The sequence below is a fragment of the Mauremys mutica genome, chromosome 14 (genome assembly GCF_020497125.1).
Source record: "Mauremys mutica isolate MM-2020 ecotype Southern chromosome 14, ASM2049712v1, whole genome shotgun sequence".
Classification (NCBI taxonomy): domain Eukaryota; kingdom Metazoa; phylum Chordata; order Testudines; family Geoemydidae; genus Mauremys; species Mauremys mutica.
Window position 1 is genome coordinate 42,342,757 of NC_059085.1, and position 27,420 is coordinate 42,370,176.

The 27,420-nt window shown below is 43.4% G+C and overlaps 1 protein-coding gene across 8 annotated transcripts in view; it reads right to left on the reverse strand.

Moving 5' to 3' along the window:
• Positions 1–27,420, reverse strand: part of GALNS (galactosamine (N-acetyl)-6-sulfatase) — an 83,543-nt gene that overhangs the window by 7,811 nt on the left and 48,312 nt on the right. For 5 of the 8 annotated variants that reach the window (XM_044986733.1, XM_044986728.1, XM_044986732.1 and 2 more), the window contains 3 exons: positions 26,959–27,080; positions 13,875–13,992; positions 7,460–10,998 (listed from right to left, as the gene is read on the reverse strand). In XM_044986733.1, the coding sequence (XP_044842668.1) occupies positions 10,912–10,998; positions 13,875–13,992; positions 26,959–27,080 (327 nt within the window). In that variant the 3' untranslated portion in view covers positions 7,460–10,911. Of the gene's footprint in view, positions 1–5,221; positions 5,669–7,459; positions 10,999–12,185; positions 12,242–13,874; positions 13,993–26,958; positions 27,081–27,420 lie in introns of those variants that run through there. The other 3 variants (XM_044986729.1, XM_044986730.1, XR_006573303.1) reach the window with 3 other exon arrangements.

Sequence of the window (27,420 nt, forward strand, 5' to 3'; positions counted from 1 at the left end):
AGGAGCTGAGGGCTCGATTCCACGTTACTGTTGGGATGAGGCTGCTTAGTCTGCAGAGGCGGTGGAGAGGAACATTAAATAAATCACACAAGGGGTTTTACTGGAAGGTCTCCATGCCGTTTGTGGGCTAGCCAGTAGGCTAGGAGAGAGTCAGCCCTGGCCCAAGCTGGCTATTTATGACCAATCAAATGAAAGCAGGCTGGAGCAGACCCGCTGCAGAAACGCAGGGTCGCACTGACTTCATTCAGGGATGTAGCAATACCAGTGGTTGTCAATTAACCCAAGAGTCATGCGACTTGCTGTCTAGACTCTGCAGCTTGCTGTGGCCAAATTGCCTTCTGGTATGTATCTTTAAAGAATATGGTGTTTGTTTTTCACAGCCCTTTCATAGCCTATGGGCAGCAGTCCCGTTTTGCAGGGAGGTGGAAATCAGAGTGTGCCTACACAGGAAATGAAGCCTCCAGGAAAAAGAACGCCATGGTGATTTGTGACTAGGGCACGCTGAATTGACACACAGCGCATAGGCTGCACCTGGCTTTAGTTTGTCTTCATCCTGGTCTAGGGTGACCAGATGTTCTGATTTTATAGGGACAGTCCCAATATTCAGGGCTTTTTCGCATATAGGCGCCTATTACCCTCCCATCCTCTGTCCTGATTTTTCACACTTGCTGTCTGGTCACCCTATCCTGGTCCTATATGACTTCTCCCTCAATATGGATATCTGGCTGCTCTAATCAGACATTCTTGGTGCAACCCCCTAGGGGAGATGTGCACCACATACTGCAGGCTACACGGCTGTATTTCCTATCTATTCCATACATGGAGGGATATGGACCCGCTTTGGCAAAGTGACAAAAAGACACCTGTTTTAATGACCGCCTGGCATTACGTGTAAGCCTGGGGGAAGCTGAAGGTCAATGCAAAGCTTGTCCTTTCTGAGGGATTTATGTTTCTTAGAAAGCGCTTTATGGAGAGAGAGAGACAACAGCAGGAGAAGGTCAGTGTGGGTTATTTTGATAGCAGTTCCCATTAGGAATAGGACTTTCCCAAGTCAAATTAGCTTATCTGCCACCAGCAAATCCTCTCTGCAACAGCTGGCCCAAGTCAACCAGCCCTTCAACAACTGAAGAAACAAACACAGATCAAGCACATAACTTCCCATTGGAATGGAGGCTTTTCGGCTCTCTTGTTAATTCCTCTAGATGGATCAGAGGAGTTTGTTTTGCTGTTTTACCAACTGAAGTACAGTGTAGTCAGCTATTCCAGCCTCTTGGCAGCTTTCTCAGCAGAAAGAAATTATTCAGGTAATTTTCCTGCCCACCAGGGATAGCAAACTGGCTAGGAAGTGGGAGCTCCACATTGCAATGTGCCATCAATGAAAACTTAAATCATCTGCATCCTCCTCTGTTCATCACTGATGTATCTATGCCCCCCTGAACACACATTTTACTTTTCACATCCTCTCCCGTTTAGGCTGCCTCTCCTTTCTTCTTTGAAACCCTCCCATGCTATCTGCAAAAGCGCTGCTAGCATTGATAACACAAGACACCACACCACTTTGCCAAGTAGGTATCCCCATGATGCTCTGCCATGTTCTCCTAGAGAAGCAAATGTCTCACACCCATGTGCTGCAGGGGCCTCCCAGGAGCCCTTTGTTAGGATTCTACCCGCAATCTGAAGGGAGGGGATTTTCATGCCTCTGATAGAGGCTCAGATCCCTCCCTGGATAATGCTAGATCAGCCCTGCCAGAGAGCTGATAAAGATACTTCTGAAAAACAATGTTTCTACCCTCTGCCATGCCCCAGATCACACCACATCAGACACCTTCAAAATTGAATTGCCCCAGCCCCTACAAACTTTTCACCCCTCTGTTCCTCCATTTCAAAGGAGACAAGATGAACACTGCTCTACTGGCAAATATATTGGGTTTTGGTGTTTAATGCTTCCCCCGCCTACTCCTTGCAACCAGTTAATAACTTTGAGAGTGAGAATGGGGGTGGGGTGGGGGTGGGCAGTGTGAGTCTCATCTGAAAAGAATTTGCCTAGGACTAATTTTCTCCTGCCCGCTTGAGCCAGGCAGAGACCTCTCCACTGGCAAAGCATTCATGCCAAAATGCTTTAGTTCTGGACTATCACTAGTGAGGTGTGGAGCACCTAGTCTGACTAGACAAGCTAGGGAGATAGAGATGGATTGTGTCTCCTCCTTAAGTCAAGAAACGCTTGGGATGTTATATGGCTAACCCTGGAAAGACTATGTTTCACGTGACTATATTACAGCAGCCTGCAACCACTACTAACCTCTGTAGTTAATCGTTTGATATAATTATATAGTTATGTGATTATATCGAAATTAACTGCAAGGCTAGATGAATATACGAATACATAAAACAATCAATGTGCGGTTAATACGTTTAAGTTGTAGGATAAGGATAAGTAAGGTAAAGCGTGAACCTGAGGCCTACAGGCTTTAGGCCAGTAAGAGATTTAGCTTGGCCATCGAAGGTCTCAGGCCTGAAAGAGGTTGGCATGACAAGTTGGCTGAGGAACAACCCTGGGCCAGTAAGATTGAGAGATACAGTAATTGATGTATTAGTTTCTGATGTCTTGGGAAACTGGCCTCAATGCACCAGTTAATGCCACAAGATGACCGGTAGTAACTTTTCAAAGAATTCTGTAATAACTTAAAGTTGCCATAGTAACTCATGTGTATGTTAATGAGAATAAGGGAAGAGAAGACCTAGAGGGGACATAACAGTTTTCAAGTACATAAAAGGTTGTTACAAGGAGAAGGGAGAAAAATTGTTCTCCTTAACCTCTGAGGATAGGACAAGAAGCAATGGGCTTAATTGCAGCAAGGGGGTTTCGGTTGGACATTAGGAAAAACTTCCTGTCAGGGTGGTTAAACACTGGAACAAATTGCCTAGGGAGGCTGTGGAATCTCCATCAGTGGAGAGTTTTAAGAGCAGGTTAGATGATGGTCTAGCAGGGATGGTCTAGTTCAGGGGTAGACAACCTATGGCACGGGTGCCGAAGGCAGCACGTGAGCTGATTTTCAGTGTCACTCACACTGCCCAGATCCTGGCCACTGGTCCGGGGGGGCTCTGCATTTTAATTTAATTTTAAATGAAGCTTCTTAAACATTTTAAAAACTTTATTTACTTTACATACAATAATAGTTTAGTTATATATTATAGACTTATAGAAAGAGACCTTCTAAAAATGTTACAATGTATGACTGGCACGCGAAACCTTAAATTAGAGCGAATAAATGAAGACTCGGCACAGCACTTCTGAAAGGTTGCCGAGCCCTGGTCTAGATAATACTTAGTCCTGCCATGAGTGCAGGGGACTGGTCTAGATGACCTCTCAAGGTCCCTTCCAGCCATTCTAAGCAATTCTAAGTGAAGGGGATAAGCTATGAGAAACGGGGCATGCTAAGTTAGTAAAGTGTGGAAGTACAAATAAGGAACAGGGGCAATACTCTTACTCTGATGCATAAGCATAGCGGGGGTAACAGGATAAAAGGTCTAGCCCAGGCTGAGTGTGGAGGGAAGCATGTCAGGGACACCCAATAGGAAGGCCACCTGATGATCTTTTTACCCATCTCGATGTTTCCCTAAGGAATGAGAGTATGAAATCCTTGATGCTGGACATCTCGTTTCTCTCTCTCTCTCTCTCTATGTTTCAGTAGTTGGGGCATTGTTCATCTGCTTAATTGTTAATAAGAGAATGTTTGATAACCTGTGACCACACGTCATATACTCACAGTTCGTCCTCCTAGAGTCTCTAAACCTAATAGAATTCCTAATGGTGATTCTCACTCTACTGATCCTGATACTGTAGGCGTTCAGGAGGCTGAATCCTTAGCACAAGTCACTGTGGTTTAAGATACCCATTTGTAGTACCAACCCAAACGTATCAAATTAACCAGGCTACACCTCCCTCACAGGGGTTCTGGGAAGTTTAATTAGTTAAGCCTGTAAAAGTACTTTGAGATCCTGACATGAGAAGTACAAAGTATTATTATATACACACCTGTCTACAAGTCATTGATATCTAACTTTAATCAGATTAACTACTCATTGGTAAAGTAGTAGAGCTGTGCAGAGGGCAGAAGTTTCATTTCACTAAGGATTTCAGGATTTGGAAATCTGGCTTCATTCCACACAAAAAACCCTTCATTTTGGGATAATCAAAACATTTCATTTCTATTTTTTGAAATTTAGAATTATAAACAAAAAGTTTTGGAAACGCAGTTTCAGAACAAAAACACTGATCTGTTCCCTTCCAAATACGTTGGAAACTGATTCAACATTGTCAAAACTTTTTCCTGGTTTTCTTCTGAAAAGAAATTCCTGTGAAATCCACCGGATTTCTCACAGGGTTTAAATTTTGATGGAACTGGATATTCTGTTGGAATCTGGGTCGGTCAATGTTTTTTTCCTCCAACCAGCTCTATGATGCAGCCTTCAGCTTTGGTACTGGATAATTAGGCTGGTTTCTGTAATAAAGTCAAATGCACCATAGTCTAATGCTGTCATTTTACAGTCAGCCATATCCATGACTGCTTAGACTCTTCACGACATAGGGTCTAATCAAAAGCCTCCCACTGGCTTCCTTACTCTCCCTAGCTGGCCTAGTCGTCCAAAATGGGGTTTTGAGAGTAATCCAGAACTGGTGGATTTGGCACAAATGTCTCAAATCACATCTCCCAGTGCTTATAGCCTGTATCCCTTTCAATGGAGGAATCTTGTTGCCATCCAACCTAGATATCACCCAGAAGGGTATTAACTGATTCCAGGGAAATAAAATGCACTGAAAGCCAAAAGCCAGCTGCTGACTTGGCTCTCTCTCAGGGAGTTAGGGAGTGTGATTGATTTCATGTTTCTTCTCTCCTAAAAGGTGACAGATTCCTGCCTGGAAATCCACCTTCTTATGGAATTATTTTTATAATTTATCTATAGGATTTTAACTAGATCTTGAACAAGGAATAAATATAAACCACAGAAGAGGTTATGCCATGAATCCAGCAAACAATGCCCACAGGTCAAAAATAACCAAGAGAAGAGGAAGCAACCCAAATGAGAGGCAAATATTTTTTCATTATTCTTTACATGCTTTTAAAAAAAGACCACAGTTTAGTCAAGAGGAAACAAAGCATAACTTTAGCGCACTCTGTATTACCTCTTCTAATAATGCACAGGAAATTTGTGTCAAACACTGATACTACCAGAAACATTCAAGCAAAACCATACGTTTCCAAATAAGTCTCAAGAGAAATCAAGCCACTCATTAAGAAGACCACCATCCTGACACCAATCGAAATCCAACACAATTCTTAGGGTGTTCAAGTTCTGGGAGTGACTGCTATAAAACCTGGTAAAAAAGGGAAATTATTCTGTGTGGTAGTTTGTAAAGTTTCCAGTGCACAGTACAGCAGCAAGATCACTGGCGTGGGATTCCTCTTCCCTGTCTGATGAAGTAGCCACTATCGACGCTGCAGAACATTTCGCCTTATCCCACTCAACTTTTTTCTCCCCAATTTGAATCAGAATATTCTTGAAAAGGGAATGAAAACAACAGCTCCCCATCCTCATGAGTTCTTTCTTCATTAGTGCTTCTTTGTTCAGAATCATTAATGTTATGACTGAGTAGATGTTGCCATCCCTAGTAAAAAAAAATGTAATCTCAACCTTCCAAAAGTTACCCACCTTATCAGCTTCACTTTACAAAGAGGGACATGGCTTTGGGAAGTCATTACTAAAGATAGTGACCAAGGGGGTGTATCCCATACCTCAGTAAAAGGCTTCAATGTGCAGGGTGCTGAGAACTGCTAGCTCCCATTGAGGTTTACAGCATCTGAAAATGCTCAGAACCTTGCAGGATCCAATGCTAAAATGAACATCCCTGAAGTCCAACAGTCTCTTCCACATTAGTATTAGTTCTAGGTCCATTAGTAAAAACCCACTAGCCTCTGTCAACCTCAAAACCCATCTGAGGACTCCATCCCAAGGCCTGGCTCAACATTTTATTAGCAAATGCACAGCTGTCATTGCCTTCCGTTCTGGCAGGTCAGTTCAGAACCTTTGCGTTTTCACTTTTAATACTGCTTTCCAAGGATTCACATTTAAAATGCAGAGGTATGTTATCTTTCATCACCATATTCAAACACAGTTTGCAGGGCATTAACCTTGGGTGTAAGTGTTTGGAATTGATCTGCCGGTTTCCAATTCCAGTGCGCAGATACCCAAATTGTTGGTCCACAGAGACTAATTTGCCACCGAGATAATCCATTTGTTGCTGCAGGTTTTCAAATCAAGCCTCCAATTTTGGAGCCATAGACTGTGAATATCGTAGGACTTTTCCCATGATTATTAGTTACATCAATTTCAGATGCTTCTTCGCACTGAGGGGCTGATAACATAGCCTCGGGGGGTGAGGAAGGGGCCATCTCTGGAGTCTCCTGGATCAGCTAATTGGAAATTAAAGTCAAGGAAGGAATTCCCTGGATTCTCAGCCTGGGCAGCTTTTAAGCTTATGCCACTTAGGAGGCATATTTAAATATAAAGAAGGAGGGAACATCACATACCCATGAATGAACTCAAGACATAAGTCCTCTCTCTGTTCGTGTTATGTGCGGCTCCAAACTACACATCTTAAAAGAGCAAAACACCAAGAAACAATCACTGCCAATAACAGCCCAGCCAGTCAGCCAGACTCACCTACCTTCTTTGAAAGAAGAGTGAGCTGCCAACAGCCACAAGAAAACCAACTCCTGCCTCAGTGCGGGCAGTTCCCAAGCCACAGAGGTCACTGTGAGCGCACTGACTCACTGAGCGTTCTGGGCAGCGGGAGCCTGGATCAAACTTGCATCGAGGGTCCTATATAAATACTAAGGGCAGGATTTACCAATATGTTCTGGCTGCTTTGTGCTGCTACAGTGACGCAAGCCACCCACAAACACAGCTTACCCAGCCAGGTAAGCCAAGTTTACAGCTGCTCCGTGTGACCAGAGTGGTGCAAAAGTTGGAGCTCATCAGTGAAGTTGTCCCAACGTGAGGTATTTATTTGTATGACAGTAGTGTGTAAAGGGCCCCATTATAATGGAACCCTCTCCCCCCACCCCCAACACAGTAAGAGACAGGCATGGCCCCAAAGAAACAGGCAAGATAAAGGGTGGGAGGAGAACAAAGGCACAGAAAGGGGAGGTGACTTTCCCAGGGTCATGCAGCAGGTCACTGGCTGAGCTGGCATTAGAACTCTCCTGATTTCCAGTCCCATCCTAGACTGTGCTGCATCTCTCAGAGCTGTAATAGCACCTGGCCAGAATCCTGCCATTCGCCCCAACTGTATCTCACTCTGCTCAGGAGAAGAGAGGCAGGTTTCTAATGCTAGTGCTGGCATCTCGGTTGCAGTGCTCTTAGTTTTGTCAGCCTCAGAAAATACACGCTGCACATGCTGATCAAACACCTTTTTATTTTGTTCTTCAATTCCCCTGGGCCCACAACAACATTAAAAACTGTCCACCTTTGAAAGAGGCATTGATTAAAAATACTTCTTAACAATCTAATTTCCATTTGCTACAATTATTATTTTAATTTAAAGCAGTAGCTCCTTCATATCAAATTTCTGTCTCTTATAAAGAAACAAGTGCAGAGCAGAGAATTAAACAAATATCACTGTCGATTTACTTACAGCATCCAGAATTCTGCATGCAGATGTGTGCAAAATCTGTCTCTCTTTGGAAAAGGGATTGATTTAAAATAAGAGTGCTATGTATATTCACTTGTCATAACTGCACATGCAAGTGATTAATTAAATCAATTAGACATCTAAACGGCTATTTTTATGCAGAACTACTGCAAATAAATGTGCACATAGACATTTTGCGTGCACACTTTTGAAAAAACTGGCTCTAAATGTTGCACTTCTCAGCATTCATCACTTCAGCATGATTGTTTCCAAATCACACCACAGACACGTTGTTATAAATTCAATGTCATCTTAGAAATATTATAATGAACACTTATGGCTGTTTGTAAAACTCTAATCAATTCAGTACTCTTGATATCTGTGTAATCAGAACAAGTCATCCTGGGATCTCAAGGCTGCTACATATCTCTTACTGTGCCCCCATTAAGGGGCCCTGGCTGGGTGCACAGTCATTTTGATTTACAAGCTTGTGCATCAGTTTCATTTATTTTTGCACATTCTCTAACTTGGTTTCTCTCCCCACCTCCCTTTTTTTCCAGACAATAATACAACACTTTGATGCTTAGAGAACCAGAAAGAAAGGAGGGAAAATGTCAATATTATGTGCTCCTCTGGAATGTTTCAGCTGATGCAACCCACCTGGAGTTGGCAAAGCCTAAAGTTAGTAAAGGAACAGTCAGATGTACTAAGGATGTTGGCTTGCAGTGTCTGACTGTTCCTTTGTTTTTGATCACAGAAATCAGGAGTGTGGGAGTGTTATCTCAAGCAACTGAGTTGTCAGAGTGATGAAAATCAACTGATCAAATACTGAGGGCATTAAGAAATTGATGGGCCTGTATCAGCAAGATATAGAGAGAGGGGAAAAGCAGCATCTTCGAGATGATAAACTGGGAAAGAAAGAAAAAGGTGGGTAAGGAATACATGGGATAAGAAGCACCCAGATCCTCCTGTGACAAGCATGGTATAAATGCTTAGAATGAGCGATAACTTAGTGGGCTGGAGCTCAAAGAACAAGCATTGACCTCTGTTTATATGGTGCCTTTCGTCCATGGATCTCGTAGCATTGCATTCATAACAATTACATTTTAGGTTGACAGGATTTTCAGAGCATCATAATAAAGGAATCCAACATTTGCTGATCTCCATGCCTGTCGATTGTGCAGAGTATTAAACAAATATGGCTAGTAGAGCTCTGAGCATTTCTGGGTGACAGACCCCAGCGGCAGTCAAGCTTAGAGAGGAGAGAGATCTGAAATGGGGGTGCCGATTTTGTAATGATTCCTTTGGCTACAGTCAGGATCCAATCCATCACCTCCTGTCATCCAGCATATCACTCAAAATGGGCCCTGTGCACCAGCCATACCGGGATGACATACATAAAATATGTTAGGACTCAAACAGAGACGCCTTGAGATCTTTGATGGATAACACGGAACACTCTAACCCACAAGGTACATAAGATGAAGAGCAGCAGAAAAATCACCCCGGCAGATGAGCAGACCTGTGAGATACTAAGAGGGCTCTGCTGGAGGGTGAGGCTCTGGTACTGGTTATAATTCCTGACACAAAGGGCGCTACGGCCAACTCCGGTGTCACTTCTTGACAATCCTACGTTCGTGGGGCTGTCCAGCCTCTGCGAAGGGGTTTAGAGGAGGTAAGTACTTGGGGGAACAGCGGGATTGGGTTATTTAGGCTTGGAAGCAGGGGAAGAGCTTGTGTGGGCAAAAGTTGCAGAGCCAGGGTCTCAACGGGTGGTATAATGGTTCGCACCGAAGCTGGTTGTCTCCATTTATGTGGAGCTATGGGCTTTGGTGGGGGGAGGAGTGGAAGAGTTGTTTCCTTCCTGAAGCAACTCTCCTCTGCATCAAGACAAATGGGAATAGCATCAAGTGCTCTGGAGTGGCGGAAGTGGCCCAGACAGGCTGTCCAGGATTACTGCTAGTGTGTCCTCAGCAATCCCCAAATGGCTTGTTAGCTTTTCTTCGTGCACCAGAAAGCCACTAGCACTAGCGAGGTGCATGAGTACCAGATACAGAGCCAGGGGAAGAGCTTTCTCTGTGCAATTCTGCTGGGGATCCACACTTCCTGAGAACGACACTTCCAGGAATGCTGGCCCCAGAATGCTGAGTGCGGCACTTGGACAGTTTGCACTGTGAGAAGAATTCCCCGTAGAGCATAAACTGGGAACACTGCCAAGACCAAAGATCCTGATGCAAATGGGCCTTTCTGAGCCTCCAACTGGCTGTGCCCATATGACTGAAAAGTGACTTCCTGTGGCAGGCTGGAAGCGTGACCAAATCCATATCTGAACCCAGAGTTTCTGAAGTGAATGGATCATGGACTAAGCCACTGAGGGCCATTCCTGGGTCCCAAAGGGACTCCGTGTAATACTGTAGGGAAATTTAGCACTTACATCACACTTTTCATCTTCAAAGTGCATTACAAACATTACCTAGCTCATGCTCACAACAGCTCTGTTTGCAGATTCATGCTTGAGAAATACAGGGCATTCTCCTGCTGGAACCTGCTGGTAATGTTTGCATCAGGGAGACAGCGCCTGTGGGTGCAGGGACCATTGTGAAAGGTGCTATGTACACACACTAAAAAAGATAAAAAGAAAAAAAAAGGCCATGCCTCGAAGAGCTTACACTAGAAGTACAATTTTAAAATAGTTACTGAAAATGACTGCAGCTAGCTACAAACTTTATTCCTATGTGACCAGAAAGTAAAGCAAAGCAAATCTGGCATATTCTATCTGGAGGGTATGAAAGTTCTGGGCAACCTTCTTCTGGGACCTTCCCTTGAGGCCACTTTCAGCCACTTTAATGAAGAAAACAGCCTGAGTGGGAAAGGAGCAAGTTGACTGGACAGCCAAGTCATTCCTGAGGGAACGTGAGAGTTGTGATTGGCTGAAAATCTTCTCTAGTCATATCATTTAAAAATTATATTAATTACTGAAAATTTACCATGTATTGCAGCAACATCTCATTTGACCCATTAAGAGAGACACTGAATTAAATGAAAACTAATTGCTAAAACCCTGAGAAGTAATGCTGTAACCATTGGTCCCTTCTGAAGAGTAGGTGATGATATCTTACATCACTCCCTTCCATGACGTAAACACAAGTGTCCATGTGCATTCTGAACCATGATCTCAGCTGCTTACGGCTTTCGAGCAGATCCTGTGTGCTGGAATATTAGTGCGGCCAAAAGCATTTCTTTGGATTGGACTTGGGAGGTTCCAGACACTTTCCTAGCTTCTCACAGCCTGGAGGAGCCCAATTCTGTTTAAAAAAAGAGAGAGAGGGAGAGAAACATATAAAATCAGCCTTGTGGAATTAAACTGTCAAGGTCTGGAAGAGGAGCTGGACAATGAGCCCTGAGCCACAACAGACCCATTTACATTTTTAGTACACAAGACCACTCTTATATTCTCATTGAAAAAGGAACCTTCACTTGTGGCTGAAGCTAGCAGGGTCCGTCTAGCTACACCCTTGGAACTTCATCCCTACAGTCCTCAGGCAAGCCCACAAATCCCTTTCCAGCAGATGGTTATGAAACTGCCTTCCACATTCCTTCAGTAACAGACACCTGCATTAGCCTCCCCGCTGGGATCTGCAGTTTGCAGGGATCTGTGGTGACCCCTCTCTCCAATACCATGATGAAGGAGCAAATCTTCATGTCTGGTGAAACCCCTGCCCCCGATCCAGAAAGAGGCTATAATTATTAGCAGTAAGGTATTTTGTAAAATTTCTTAAGGAACCAAGTACAAGGCAGCAGCCTCTGAAGACTGAGGGTGAGAGAGAGAAGAATATTTGCGTTTTAATGAGCATTTTGGGGGATTAGCCTATGAATTGATGGATTAGGAGGTGCTTAGATAACGACCAGGCCAAAGCATGTGAACCAAGGCTATCTGCCTCCCTTCTTTTCTTGCTTCTTAATGATCTTATCCCAGTGGGCAGGTGGCAGAGGATAAACCTGGTCAGTGAGGAAACCCAGCTTCCAAAGGGCTATTAGGAAATGGGTGGGTTGGGGTGGGGGTGAGCCTTTAAATGATGAAAAAAACCAACCCCAAAATGAAATGTGGGATTGCAGTAAAATGAATGAAAAGTTACAATTCCTGTTCTGTCTCCAGAAATCCTCTGCTCTCAGCCTCCCTCCTGTGAAACAGTAGCCTGGTAAATGATGGTCTTTCTTTCCTCTCTCTCAGTGCCCATACTTCCATAGGAAAGTCTTCTGGTCAGTTATTAAAGGTCAAGTCTGCTCTGACCTACTGTCTTATATATATATATATATATATACACACACACATACATGCTACAGGCCCTTCTCAATGTCCCAAACCATATATATAATCTAGTCATTTGCATTTGTTTAGTATCAGATTCCTCCAGGGAAAAGATTAATGCTATAAAAAATGCTGGAGCAGGTTTACATTCCACGTAACTAACAACAGATGGCAGTGACGCACCAACAATCTCTGCGGGCGGCGAACGGGAAGGCAGAGGGATTTCATATGAGCGTCTCCTGAAATGAAGGGTTCCAGACAATTTAAGAACAATTAATTCTGCTTTATAAATATGTTTCTCACTTTCAAAATACATAAGAACAAGGAAAACCCACTGGACATTTCACAGGCTAAACATTCTGCTGAAGCAATATAGATCCAAATAAACAAAGGGAATTTTCATCCCTTTGAAAAACTGGATTACATCTGCTTTAGACTCAAGATTTAAGTCTATTCAGCTTTCATAGATCCATTCTTGAAACACCACGTCCTGAGACCCCTTCATGTGCCAAGTCCCACATCCAACAAAACTGGAGTGGGTCCAGGCATAGGGGCAGTTTCTTCAAACCAGCACATTTGAGAGATCAGCTCAACAGGGGTTCCCTGCACACTAATGACAGGGAACACTGGGGCACAAGAGTGGAGGATTTGCCACCTCGGTGGCGCAGAGGTGCTAAAGTTGCAGTGTCTATTCCTGTCCCGAGACTGGAGTAACAGCTACAGAGTGGTTGATCTGCTTTATTCCATGGCTAAATAGGAAAGATTCCTCTGGGATCTTCAGTGCACCACCCAAGTAAATGGGCTTGGCACTAAGAACAGATACGAGGACCCACTACTAGGTACGTGCAGAAATTGGAGAACCTTTCAATCCATTTATCAAAGCAGGCAATGCAACACCATTGCTGAGAGATGACAGTTATTAAAGCAAACGTGAAACAAAGGCAGCACAGAAGAACTGATTCAACTGCTTCCCCTGCACAACACCCAAGACATGAAAATCCTAGAAATTAGAGATGGTAAAAACTTACTAGGTGACTTTACCCTTCTCCCTACTAATGCAAGATTGTTCCCTATGTTATACTCTGTAGCCATTGGAATTTGCCCTGGAAGATTATTTCACTGTCAGGAAGATTTTTTCCTGCTATTCAACCTACAACATTTTCCTTTTTTCAGTCTCATCCCTGTATCCTAGACACACATCTTGGACTACACTAAATAATTCTCCCTCTTTGGGGTTTATATGCTTCAAATCTTGCACACTGCTACGGGCCCTTCTCAATGTCCCAAACCATCACGTTCAGAAGGAGCTCAGGAGAAATCAGGGACTTTTCGACTGAAATGCCAAAGCACAACTATCAGACGTGCAGTTTCAAATACAATCTGAACAGAAAATCAGCACCACTCTCCAGCTGCTGTGTGTAAGACCACGAAGACTTTGGAAAAACAGTTGTAGGCTGAGCTTGGGGAGGTGGATCAAGACCAAAGATACCCAAAGCCATTGAGAACGACGAGAGCCCAGGTGCCAATCCCATTGCTCACAATGCAGCTGGGCTTCTGAGATTTGTGGAGGGGATTAGGAAGGAGGAGAAGGCACTAGAGCTGTGGATACTGTACTATCTGTAAGGAAGGAAGGCACAGAGTTTATCACAGTGTGCTGGTAGACTTTCCAGGCCTAAGGCCACCCACTTTGTACTACGGCATTCCACAGATAACCAATGGCTGCATCTTCAATGCAGTAGCCAGCCAGCCCTTCGAAAGGACTGAATGACGTTTCTTCTCTAGCCCTCCTCAGTGTTAGGTGAGACTTTTACGCTTTACGAAATACATTATAAGCCAAGGATGCTCAAATTGATTTATGTTTTAATCCCTTACCATGACAGCCTTGTCACACACGTTCAGCTGTGGCTCCCCTGGCACCATGGTCTCCTTGTGCAGCTGGACTTTGGGGGATATTTGTTCCATAACTTCCTGGTACTCATAGCTGGAAAAACTAGAACAATATGAAAAGCAACAGGAATTATTAGACAGACACTACCCTGGTGTCTGGTTCGATGTACGGTATGTTTAGGGGACAGAAGTCTGTACAGCGCATGGGACTTAGGGCCATTGGGAAACCGATGCCTGGTACGGATGCCCTGGGACAGTGTCTAGAGCACTCTACAAGCACCTGGTAACACAGCTAAATAAGTGAGTAAGCTGGGTAGGATTTCCAGAAGCACTGGAGGGTGCTGAGTGTCAAACTTCCATTGCCTTTCAATCGGATTTGGGGCCCTTGGTGCTTGGAACACCCCACCCATTTTCCCTGTAACAAGGGAAACAACAATACTTTGCATCTTTGTTGCACCCCTGACCCAAGGATTTAGTATTTTATTTGCCAACATTGACTAATTCAGCCTCACAATCCCCCGGCAAGGTGGGCAAATATCACGAACCCCACTCCGCAAATGGGGAACCCGAGAAAGAGAGAACTCACGAGACAGAGACAGAGACAGAGACAGAACCCGGAGTTCCCAGCTCCCCACCCCATGTTTAAACCACAAGAAGGTTTTTCTTCAGCAACATTCTTGTTGCTGGCTGGCACCAACCTGTCACATTCATACACAGGACACTATCCAAGCTTCTCCCATTGACCTTAATGGGGATTTGGCAGCCTAAAACCCCCATGCAAAGAACTGTGAACCTATCTCCCTTTTATCAGCATTATTACTTCAGTAGGTATTGTTTAAGTGGCTTACACTCTATTTCACTGTGGTAATACTTCAAGTACTTCTAAAATGGAGGATTAATACCCAATGATCTCATTTTACCCATATTAAGAGTCACTTAAGAAACAGAGAACGGCAAATTGCTTCTGGAGATAAAAGGGAAACAATGCAACGTGGTCCTGACCCCAGGCTCTCTTTGCTAACAGCCCAACCTGGCCACCAGCCCCACACTCCAGCTAATTTCCTTCTCTAAAAAACAATCATATATTGAAGCCCAGCAATGTGCCAACTGTTTCCAGTAAACCCTATAAATATCACATCTCCTCGGCAGCCTTCCAGAGAGAAGCTGATTGTGGGGATGGGTCTGAGCTATGCTGATAGAGAACTAAAGGGAATTGACAAGCTCAAGCAAGCTAATCTGCCTCTCTCACCCCTAGCTACCTGTATCCTGGATTAGAGAACAAATGTAGAGACTATCACCAGGTCCAGCGGTATGATTTGGTTGGACCACCAGGAGAGATTATTCTTGTGAAGTTCCCATTCCATCACACTCTATCTCCTTTTTTCTCCAATTGCAGCAGGTTCTCCAGTTCTGTGTTACATCTGAGGCTATTCTGAAAACTGGGGGTAAACCAAACATTTTGCAGGTCCCAAAGACCATTTCTGGCTACCACTCTTGATAGGAACATTCAAAGCAGCAGCCACATGGCCAGTGAGTTGAGACAGCATTGCACCCGCACAGCCACATTGTATCTGGAGGTACTCTGGTCACATTCAGCACATGGGACTCCCAGGATGACCGTTTGTTAAAAAAAGTTATTTAGCTTTTAACGCCGAACAGCCTCAGCTGATCTATGTTGACATACAGGGAAAAGATCAGACATCACAAAGGGAAGCTCACAAAGGCTGTGAATGTAGTAAGAGAGGAGATGTACAATGACTTATACAATAAATTGGGTACCGGAGCCATTAAAATTGGATAGTTCTTTAAAGGGGGAATGCTATGCTATGCTATGCTGCAAAGTTTAAAAGAGCGAACGCTTCTCAAGCCTAAGTGCTACCGTGACTGGCATATCAGAAACCAAGATAGCTTGTGTACTTCACATGAAAATACATTCTAATAGCAATAGTGCTTTGTCCTTCTATTGCACCTTTCATCTATCGATCTCAAAGCGCTTTGAAAACCTTATTTAATCACACTTTGTAGTTAGGTGCCGTTTATAGAAGGGTTAATAAATGATTAAAGATGCTTTAATAAATGGTTAATTAATTGTTCGAGTCCAACAGATCAATAGGTTGCTCAGAACCACCACGCTTTTTACTGATGTGATTATAATGCTCTAAACACACATACTACTTATGTCTGTAACACATTTAACCCCTATTCAGCATTTACTAACCTTTTATAAACTATTTATAAGTGGAACTTTAAGCTTCACATCTTCTTTGTAAAATACCTAAGGATTAAATGCTTCACCCACCAAAAGTGCATTTGGTGCACAGGGTTCAAAATTAGCTGGAAACCCGAGCTGTGGACTGGCTGACAGGTAACAATGTGTTGCTGTGATTTTGCTGCTTTTTGCTCCATACACGTCAAGGCTGTCGATGGTGAAACCCTCCTTTTTGTCATAATTACAGCCACTGGGTTTGCCCACAGCTCTGCTTCTCACCAGCCATCTGTTACAAGTCTGCATGGTGCCGAATAGAACGGAGAAGGCTAGTGTCATTTACAGCATCTCCTTGCTCGGATCTGCACATGCAGGCCATTGTTTTTGTGTCCCTCGCTAGTTCCGTAACCAGAGGAAACCTGTTCAGATCAACCAAGGAAAGTGGAATAGGAACACCCCTATCCCTTTGTCTATCTATCTTGGGGTATTCGAACCATCCATCACTGTAGTACTTCAACAGTTAGATCCTTTCAGTATGTGGCACAGACTGAACAATTTCCAGAAGCATGGTCTGTTTGAAGCAGACAATAGTTTCACACCTCAAGGCCATGTCTAGTCTGTGTTTGAAAACATAGGACCTAAAAGGTGTTAGTGAAAACAAGTTAAGTACCATATAGACAAGTTCTTAAAAGTTACACTGAGCCTCCGCAAGTGTTTTAAAACATGCTGAATTGTGACAGCCTTACTCACCTGAAGTACCCTACTCCACAAGTCTGACTTCCGCAGGACTCCTCATGCTGTAGGCCAGCGTACTAGTCAATGTAAGGTTCTCTCAGTCTGGCCCTAAAATGTGTTGGCTATAACATGTTTTTAAAACACAACCCATGTTTCTCATCTAGTCCTGTCCCAAGTGTGTGGGGGTGGTACTAGGGGAGTGCCCTGGCCATGTGACTACTGTTCACTTTAAATTGGAGTCATGCCATGAAGTCATCATTCGCTCCTTTGGGGTTATTACTTGAGTGCCAGTGTGGCTGGCCCTGTCAAAAACGGAGGAAGATAGAGCCTCTGCCCCATGGAGTTCACAACTTATTCAGACCTGCCGGCTGACCTGTTCCTATCTACAATATGCCTGATGATCCCCACGCTCATGTGCCGAGCTTTTACAGAGCAGTATTTAGGGACTGTATGTAGTGGGTTGCCACTGCCCACAGCCTCATGGCAGAAGCATGTTTGGAGAAGGAGTTTGTATTAGGAGTGCGAGTTTGATTAGTACCCAAGGTTTAAGGGATAAATATTTCCTGCTAACCAACCTGAAATCTACCTGTGAACCGTTAACATAGCTAGGAACTTCTCTATCTCTTATGAGTCGCCCCATTGTCTTCAGTTGGAACGCAGGATCAGACCCCACGTGCAGAGTCTGCAGCATTTTCTATAAAAATGATATTATCTATCCAGCTGTTTGAATGTTACCATTTGAGTGAAGGTTCAGAGCACTCTGCCTCCAGGGCACACTGCATTTGTATTCTAGCTCAACAATCCTGCTGAAGGGAAGAGCTGGGAATAGCAGTGAAAGAAGAGAGAACGTGAGCAAGGGTTGAGCAGGTGTTGTTGAGAGGAGTTTGCTAAAAGAGATCCCCCTGTGTACATGAAGTTATTCCATGCTCAGAATGAAAGAACAGAGTGGACGAAGTCCAGGGTCATTACACTAATTGACACTTTACCTCCAGGAAGTCTCTTGGGAGCCAATCAGGGCTGCATTGCAAGCACTAGGTCCCAGACACAGGTGTGGCCTGTGCTTAGTTCATTTAGAGTAATTGTGCTTTGGCAATCTGTTCTCATCTCCTCCCTCCCCAAACAAATCCACGTGTAAACTGCTCCGCTGTTAACCCCCCTCCCGCATGCCCTACAGTGAAATTAACATTTGGGGGAGGGGATGGAGAGGTCTTTAATGTACTGTACTACTTTGATTAACAGCGTATGATTTTAATCTTAGAATCCTCACAGTCCTTCATCTTCAGGTTTGCTACTAATTTTGAATTATATGAGAAGTTATGAGACAATTTCTTTATCTTTCTCATCACACACAAACCCGTAATAAACAGTATACCCAAATCAGGCAGAACATTTCTAGCTAGCTTAGTTTTTGAGCTAGGTCTTGGTTTTTAAATTATACCTTTTCCAGGTGATTTATATACAAGCAGACTCCAATACCTCTATCTTGGGAACCATAGGATTACCTTATTATTGAGAGAAATGTTACCAAATGGTCATAATATAACAAGTATAAGTGGAATAGCCATGTTAGTCTGTATCCACAAAAACAACAAGGAGTCCGGTGGCACCTTAAAGACTAACAGCTTTATTTGGGCATACGCTTTCGTGGGTAAAAAACTCACTTCTTGTCAGACAGAAGTGGGTTTTTTACCCACGAAAGCGTATGCCCAAATAAATTTGTTAGTCTTTAAGGTGCCACTGGACTCCTCCTGATAGTATAACAAGCTTCATAGAAGTCTGACACCAAGCTATTTAATACCAGTGCTCAGATTTACAGTGTATTTTAAATCAGACATATGTGAAGGTAGTGGAACAACATAAAATCTGGTTAATAAAGTGGCTTCTGTATTTTACTTCTTTCTCTATAGGAATGGTTTAACAAAAATCCCTTTTTGTTTCTAATAATTAAATAATCACACCCAGACTCTGATGAGCTAATCTTATCTACTTCAGGTACTTTCCGGGTTTCCTATAGCATCCACCACTATATTATTTAAGACTTAAACTTCTGCTATTATTCAGTCTTCCTTTGTTGCTATTTTCCATTGTCAAGTTTATTCTCAATGTAAAATCTGTATTAGATGAGATAGAGACAACCGGACTGGGCTCTGCTTCTCAGATGCAGCAAGTTGCACTGACTGGAAGGAGGCATGACGTAAACGGAAATGGGAAGAGGGTTAGAATAAAAAAACAACCCTGAGACCCATATTTTAATAATCTTTTATTCTGGTAGCTTTTGGGGCATTTTAATACAATTGCTCTTAAATCCTTTTGGCTCTTGCTGTGCAAAATTATCACACTCCTTCTACAGTTCTCCTGCTGACATCATAGAAAGCCTACAAAGAGCTAGGTCCGAGTGACTGCCTCACACCTTTTCTCTCCAAGGCACTTACAATCAACCATGTTGTCCTTGATTTTTGTCTGAGGTTCTAGCTGGCTCTCTCTGGGAGTGAGGCTTTCTGAATTCAGAGGCTCATCTAGGGAGCACCCTCCCTGAGTATGTCAATCAGGTTCTTCTTGGTGGCTGGCTGTCTCCAGCAATCAGCAAAAGGATTGTCCATCTGGTCCAATTAATCTCAGCCTATTTTTCACTGCTCTTCTTTTTCTAGTGTTGGGTTTGTTTGTTTTTTTGACCATCATTGTAGAGTAAATACAAAATTAGGGAATCAGAGTTAGCTTAAATTTGGAAATATGTGTGTTGTAAAGAAAGGCCCTGGCTAGCAAGTAAAAGGAAGCCCTTGAAAGAAACAAGTTATAAGGCAAAAGAAATGAAGTAGCGAGGATGTCTGGTTCAAAAAAATAACTAATGAGATATGGGGAAGTTTCCAAAAAGAGGGCCTCTGACCAACAGGGGGGCTGCCGATGGTTTTAAAGAAGACAAAAAAATCTGTCTTAGAAGGAGCCAACATGGATACCAATGTTATCTTAAAAAGGAAGACCGATGGGAACCCAGGAGCAACAAAAAAAGCTATTGGTCAGCGAAGGGAGAAAGAGGAGAGACCTTGGGGAGAAGGGAGGTTGTATATCTTATCTGGATTAAGACTGGAAATAAGGGCGAACTGTCTCAAACTGGTGGTTAGTGAAAGTATTAATTACCTAGGACATTGTTTGTTTGTTGAAGGGGTTTAAAAAAGTTATGAATGTGAGGGTTCTTTGTCATGCTGGAGCATGCCAGGAATAGACAAGTTTTCCCTAGATCTGGCCTGTTTGTAAGCATACTGATCACATGCTTATGAAATACTTCGTTACTGTATTGGGTGTTGTAATTGCTTATTCTTTACGCTGTTGGACATGTTTAGAGCAACTGTATAAACTACCATTTGGCCTTTGGACTTAATAAAGGAATGTGTGGTTAAATGAGTGTTTGATGGTCTCCCATATTATCATTAATTCCAACAATTGTGTTTCCTTGGGGCTCAGCTATCAGTACTGGACCCCTTTACACCACTTTTGTTTAAATGCTGACTTTAGAATGTACAGTGTCCCTGAAGCGTGAGCTGGCTATTTGGACTATTAGTGGTAACCATGCCCAATGGCCTGTGATGGGTTGTTAGATGGGGTGGGATCTGAGTTGCTACAAAGAATTATTTCCTGGGTGTCTGGCAGGTGAGTCTTGCCCACATGCTCAGGGTTTAGCTGATCGCCATATTTGGGGTCGGGAAGGAATTTTCCTCCAGGGCAGATTGGCAGAGGCCCTGCAGGGTTTTCGCCTTCCTCTACAGCGTGGGGCATGGGTCACTTGCTGGAGGCTTCTCTGCACCTTGAAGTCTTTAAACCACAAGTTGAGGACTTCAATAGCTCAGACAAAGGTCAGGGGTTTGTTACAGGAGTGGGTGGATGAGATTCTGTGGCCTGCGTTGTGCAGAAGGTCAGATTAGAAGATCATAATGGTCCCTTCTGACCTTAAAGTCTATGAAAGCTGCACACACTGATCAAATGCAGATTTTAAAGCACTATTGCTATTCAAATCTTTGCCATGGCGGTGGTGAGGAGTGGAGGAGGGAGGGAGAGAAGCCCTTGTACAAAGTATCAGTGGCAGCTCTGGAGATGGACATCAATGTGGGTGACAGCGGGCTGTATCCATTTATACAGGGCTACTACTCCTAGGTCTGGTCTACACTGGGCGGGGGGGTCGATCTAAGGTACGCAACTTCAGCTACGTGAATAGCATAGCTGAAGTCGAAGTACCTTAGCTCGAATTACTTACCCGTCCTCACGGCGCGGGATCGACGTCCGCGGCTCCCCCATCGACTCCGCTACCGCCACTCGCTCCGGCGGAGTTCCGGAGTCAACAGGAGCGCGTTCGGGGTTCGATATATCGCGTCTAGATGAGATGCGATATATCGAACTCCGAGAAATCGATTGCTACCCGCTGATCCGGCGGGTAGTGAAGACGTACCCTTAAATTCTAAACAGAGCGCCGTAAGAAATGCTGTTGCAATAACACTGGATAAAAGGAAACCAAAGGGAGGGCTGGACTGTGGCAAGTGTAGGCCTGTATAACGGAGCTACAGTCCCGGCTGATTCAGGGTGTTAGTCTGGAGTTAGCCCTTCCTCCCAGTGGAAAGCAGAGGCAGCCCAGACATACCATCACCTTCCTTCCCATGTGGGAAAGGGAAGTAACTGTTGTACTGATTAGGTGTTACCAAGCATGGAAACACCAGATGAGCCCTAAATCTTTCAGAAGATGAGATGGGTAGTCCCCTCCCCCACACCTCCTACATCAATTTTCTGTCTTCAGAAAAGCTCAACAAGCACATGTTAAACAGGGAACTCCACGATCCTAGAAAGAAGGGGGGAGTGTGGTTTAGCAGTTTTAGCCAAGGCCTGGAAAACAAGAGGTTCCTGGGTTGCAGAGTCCCCAGGATCACTGCATGATCTCAGACAAGTCACAGCCTCTTGCACCTCAGTCAAAACAGCTGTGAAACCAGCTCACTGAAAACCAGATGTTGCCTTGGAGCTGAGCGTTCCTGTATTGTCTTTTTTCCATCTGAGCCCTTATTGCTGCTGTTTAGCTAAGTGCATTGTTTAAGTTGGAGGATAGGTGGTGCTGCTGCTTTTACAGTTATGTTTGTGTCTGATTATTCATTACTTGGGGGTGCTAAGTTTTGTTTTTGCTCCGAGGACTTATCACTGGGGGTAGCAGATCATTGCTGGGGGTTCTCCTGTGTCATCTGCCAGTGGGACTTTTCTTCCTCTGCCTTATGTTTGGCTAATTTCCTTTCCACACCTCCTGTTGACTGTATTTTCTTTCCTCAATCATCTGAGCATGGATGGTTTTACTCCAGAATGCACAGTCTGTGGTTAACAAATCTGATCTGGTCCATCATCATTGACCTCCTGGCAGTGACAGAGATCTACCCGTCTCTGAGAATCTTATCACTCCTGTAGGGTTACAGATTAGGGTGGCACTATTCTCCACACTCTTCTACAATGGCTGGTTGGGCTGGAGGAGTTGCACTATTGGTGTTTCTAGTTGTAGAGCCTTATTATAAGTTAATGCCTGCCCTGTAACCTCGTCAGGTGCCAGATGGCAGTTTCCCATTGCTGATTTTAAAAAGGCAGAAGTAGTTTATTTCCCACCTATTATTATTAGCAGTAGCAGCAATATTAACATACTACCTAGGAGGTACCCCTAGTCATGGACCAGGACCCCATTGTGCGAGGCGTTGTACAACCTAGTTCACCAATATAATTTGTGAGTGGTTTGCTGACCTTTCAGCCTTTTACTGTCCACTGCTTAATTATGGGCCACTTCAACAAAAATGATGGTGATTATTCACCTGATATTTCTGTATTTGTTTCAATACTGATTTGAGAGTCTAGAATTGAGGCAGCCGTTTCTTGTAGCCACTCACGCGTCTAGACATGGTCTGGACCTTTTTATTAGCTGACTTTGCCCTTTTCAGATAATTTTTCACTTGAACTTCATTCATGAGTTTGTTTCTTTTAATATTCCTTTTTGTGAAGTGTCACTCTCTGCTAAGAGGGTTACTCATCAAAATACTTGCAGGTGTACTTACTTAAGGAGAGGTTGATTTAATGGCTCACTGCAACACAGAGGTACCAATGTCTGGATTACAGCGGGCAAAAGCCCACAGATGTACTTAGACAAGCTGTCCTCCACAGTCATATTTCTCTTCAGACCCCCCCAGGCAGTGGGATGACTTGTTTGTTGCAAGAGGTGTTGCTGGAAGAACTCCAGGCATGTGCCTGACCTGAGTGCTTCCTAGTAATCTTTCATTGTCTAACACCTGCTTGGTTGATACCAGGCAGCAGGTTTCTGTTGTCTTGACCGAGGCGTCTAACCATACTTCTCAGCAACTTTTTCATAGTTTTAATGCTTTCCTCGGCACTCCTCCTTGGGCTGCAGGTAATTTTCCAGGGCTTTCCCTCAATGCAGCCACTGCTGTTTCCCTCTGGTTAGATGGCGAGGATCCAGAATAACTTTCCCTCTGATTATCCCCTGGGTGAAATTATACACTGATTTTGCTCATTCTGACATTTCTGCCCTGACCTGTGAAGTCAGGATCTGACAGAAGAGCAGCTAATCTTTCTCCTATCAGTTCCGTCAGAAGCTTCTTCCTCTCTTTTCTGGCCCTATAACTAGCATTGTTAATTCTTTGATAGTTTCTAGGATTTTTCATCATGCTCTTGTAAACCCTGTTTTAAACACATTCCTGTTGGATTCTGAAACCATTAGTAAATATCAGCCAATTTTGTGGATTCCATTTGTTTCCTCCATTCTAGTCAACTATATTGTCTGAAATCAGAGATCAGTGCTTCTCTAGGCCCAGAGTTTTAGGAGACTCCTAGTTTGGATGAGGATCAATCACTCAGATCAGATGGCAGTACTGACTGCCATTAATGACAAGCAATGGCTTTAGCTTTCTGTGCTGGTTTGTTAAGATGTTGCACCTCTGGAGATTTATCCTGACAATTCCTTCTGCACCTTCAGAGTTTGACTCCAAACACCTTCTTTATTGCAGTTTGTATTGGGTTTATTGTATTTTATGCTGTGCTAAGTTTAGTTTTATTTGCTGGTTGCTTGTATTCTTAGTGAGTATTGTAAAGCATCTTAATATAGGCATGTGTGAATAAAGCTGAAGTATTTTTCCCCACAATTGGTTCTGAAGGTGCTAGCAACAGATTATTTTAATCTCTCTAAAATGTTACTTGGATGCATCATATTCTTGGAAAGAACCGTTCCCTGTATGGTACTTGTGGGATGTGCAATACTCAGAGAATCAAATAATTTAATAAAGGAAAAGACTTATTAAATCACCTAGTCCAGTCTCTGATATATTCTGTAACTAAGGCCTTCTACCGTTCCAGTGGTTTTAAATTAATCTGAAGGACAAAGAATTGTGTTCTGAGAGGAGAATGAATATTGCTTGGACTTAGAGAATTGCTTCTCCCCCACATTGTCAGTGTTAATGTATGATCTTATGTTTTAAAAAATAAACTCCCAGAGCTACAAAAAACAACATAAGACATAAATTAGTGTCTGTCCCTCGCCGCCTTAGACATGATCATTAACATCTCAGATGACAAAGACACAAAACTGGCTCAATCCTTGCCACACAAGAGCTAAGATGATGCAGGTAATCAAGGTTCTTACTGGGACCAGTATGGAGTTAAATTACCCTTTTGGCAACAGAATGCTGGGTTTCCCTCTGAGGAGCATTAGTGTAGGGACTCCAGATGGGCAAGCTGCCAAAGGGGATAATTAAACTAAATAAAAATACACACCAGCCTTACCAGTAACATCCCCATAAATGAGGGTAATTTAAGTACTACATAGGATAGGAGACCTACTTTCCATGATGTTTCCAGTGTGACCAGAGACAAGTAACATTACATGTTGCAGAAAGGAATATTCATTTACTAAAAATATCCTTTCCATTATGGTTTGCATATCAAATAACATCACTGCTTTCCATAATCATGTCATAATCTTACCATAAAATTCAATCAAGGAAACAGCTTGTGTGTGTCCAGAAAGCAATGGAACCATATGAGAAATGACTACAGATGTATCACTGCAATTCAGTTCAATCCTCAAAACATGGCTGTTGAAAGGAATGCTTAAACTATCAGGCAGCAGGTGCCCTGCAGACAGACACCTCCCAGATAAGCCTCTTCAAAACACAGACCAACATAGCCAAGATAAGATTTCTGATTATCTAATTTTTGGAATGGGGTGATTTCCAACTCCCACAAAAAACACAGCCATTAAACCAACAGGATATAATCTCATCTGGAATCCCAATCCAGTAATGTAATTTTACTGAGCTGAATTTAAAACGCAGCAGCAAAGAATAAGATGTGATATGATTTGGTTTGTTCATTAGTGCTGAAATGCAATAGAAAGAGAGCAAATGCAATGGGATTCTGGAGAGTTTTATACACTGTGTAATGTACCTCTAGGGTGCTCATCTGTTATGAGAGAGAGAAGTGAAAATATTTTTTCTCCCCTTCTCTCTCTAGCGAGAACACTTAGTGGACAGCACAGGCTCAGTGCTGTTGAAAATAATGGAGTGAGTGCATCCACTCAATTATTTAAAATGGTTGAGTAATTGCAGTCCTGTCAGTTCAGAAAACATCTCTCTGTAAAAGCCACTGCACAAAACCATTTCTGTGCAGGTGGTCGTGGCGGCCCCACTTTCCTCCTTATTTACTTATACATTCTATAAATCAGAGCCAATGGGAATGGAAAATATAGCATATCCCAGGCCGCCATCTGACTGTGCTAAAACCCCCGTAACATTCTTCCTAATCAACGGAGAAGGGCGGAGCCCAGATAGACTTTTCACAGGGTGGTTGTAATTAAACTTACAGGGCCAGATTCACTTTCTGGCTGGGTTAGCCGATGCCTGCTTAAACCCTTGCAGAAATCATTTAGGGCAGGAAGTCTGCTAGAGGTGCAGGTTGCAGTGACACAGTTATGGGAGATTAAGAGGCCAGCATAGTCCAAAGAGTGGGTGGGGTGGGAAGAGAGTCCACCAACTCAATTACTCTCCGAGGAAGCTCCCACAGGCTTGAAAGCTCCCCACTCGCCGTCACAGAATGCAGGGGGAAGGCACTGGTGGCAAAACCTCTCAGAATGTGCTGCAATGGGAAACGGGAGGCTTGGCCCTGGAGAACAAGCGCAGACAGCAGACTAGCTTGGGTGCCCACGTTCACTGATTTGCTATTCTGCAGCTACCCTAGAGTCAGTCCTGTCCATGGGACACAAAAGTTAAGGGGTATTGGACATGGGACAAGAGCCACTAGACAGTCTAAGTCAAGCTGGGACAGGTGCCAACCCAGTGTCTGGCCAAACCATTTGAAAACTATATTTTGTTCCGTTCTTTATTTGTTAGTTTAGAACTGTGGTCACCCGTCTAAGCTTTCTGAGGTGTAACACCTGATTTTCAGAAACAGCTAGCATGTCTATTGATAAATATATAGGTATTGCCATATACCCCAGGTGATATCTCTGCTGATGTAATCTTTGTACTACACCACCACTTGTTCCCTAAGACGTGTCTGTCTCCTTTCCACACATAGCTATATGATCGTCGTGGATTCTGCTTTCACTGCTAGACTGCCACAATTGCCATATCAGTTTCATTCGGTGCATTTGCCTGTTTACATCCCTCTTAAGACAAAATAATCACCAATTAACAAAATCCATACCATTAATAATGAATTAGTAAGATGGACAGCAAGACATGAAAACAATATAATGCTCACAATGACACGATGACCATTTAATACAGCTTATTTTACCCATATGAAACAGAACCTGAATAGCCGGAAGAGGAGCTTTGTGTAAGCTTGAAAGCTTGTTTCTCTCACCAACAGAAGTTGGTACAATAAAAAATATCACCTCGCCCACCTTGTCCAGCAATCAAAAGAGTCAGGTCAGTGAAATAATGGGACCAAATGCATCTGTAACAGGAGAGTAAATGCCAGATGAACTAAGCCTTGTGTTAAAGTCACACTGTGCTCACTGAAGATCTTCCTGCCACCTCACTTCCGAGCTCCTTCTGGACCAGAACATTTACACCAATGAACATTTCCATTTGTGTCTTTCTTGCTCACCTTATCAGATACTTTTCCCCAGGATCCCTTCCCAAGTGGAAGAGCAGAGGCAGTTTGGTGTGTTCCTCCTGAGTATGGGTTGTTACTCCAGAAATGTTCTGCCCAGGACAGAAATCAATACCCTGTATTGGAAAGAACCAAGTGGGTCATTGGGAATGTGAGATGAGAGAATGGGTCTGAGTTTATTATTTAATAACAGATGTAAATACGAACTCCTCAGCTCTCAAGACTTTGGCTGAGACCACTTTCCCCACTCTCCCGTCATTAACTGTGACTTTTTTTTCCCCCTAAAAAAAGAAGTTCTAACCCAGAGTTGATTCTGAGTTGGCAAACTGGATTCTGCTGTTATTTATGCTGGGGTGAAAAAAGTAACTACCAGAGCTGATATGGTGTAAAGCTGGAGTGAGAACTGAAGCAGGACTCACATTTCTGTACTATTAAAAAGCAGAAGTCATCTCTATG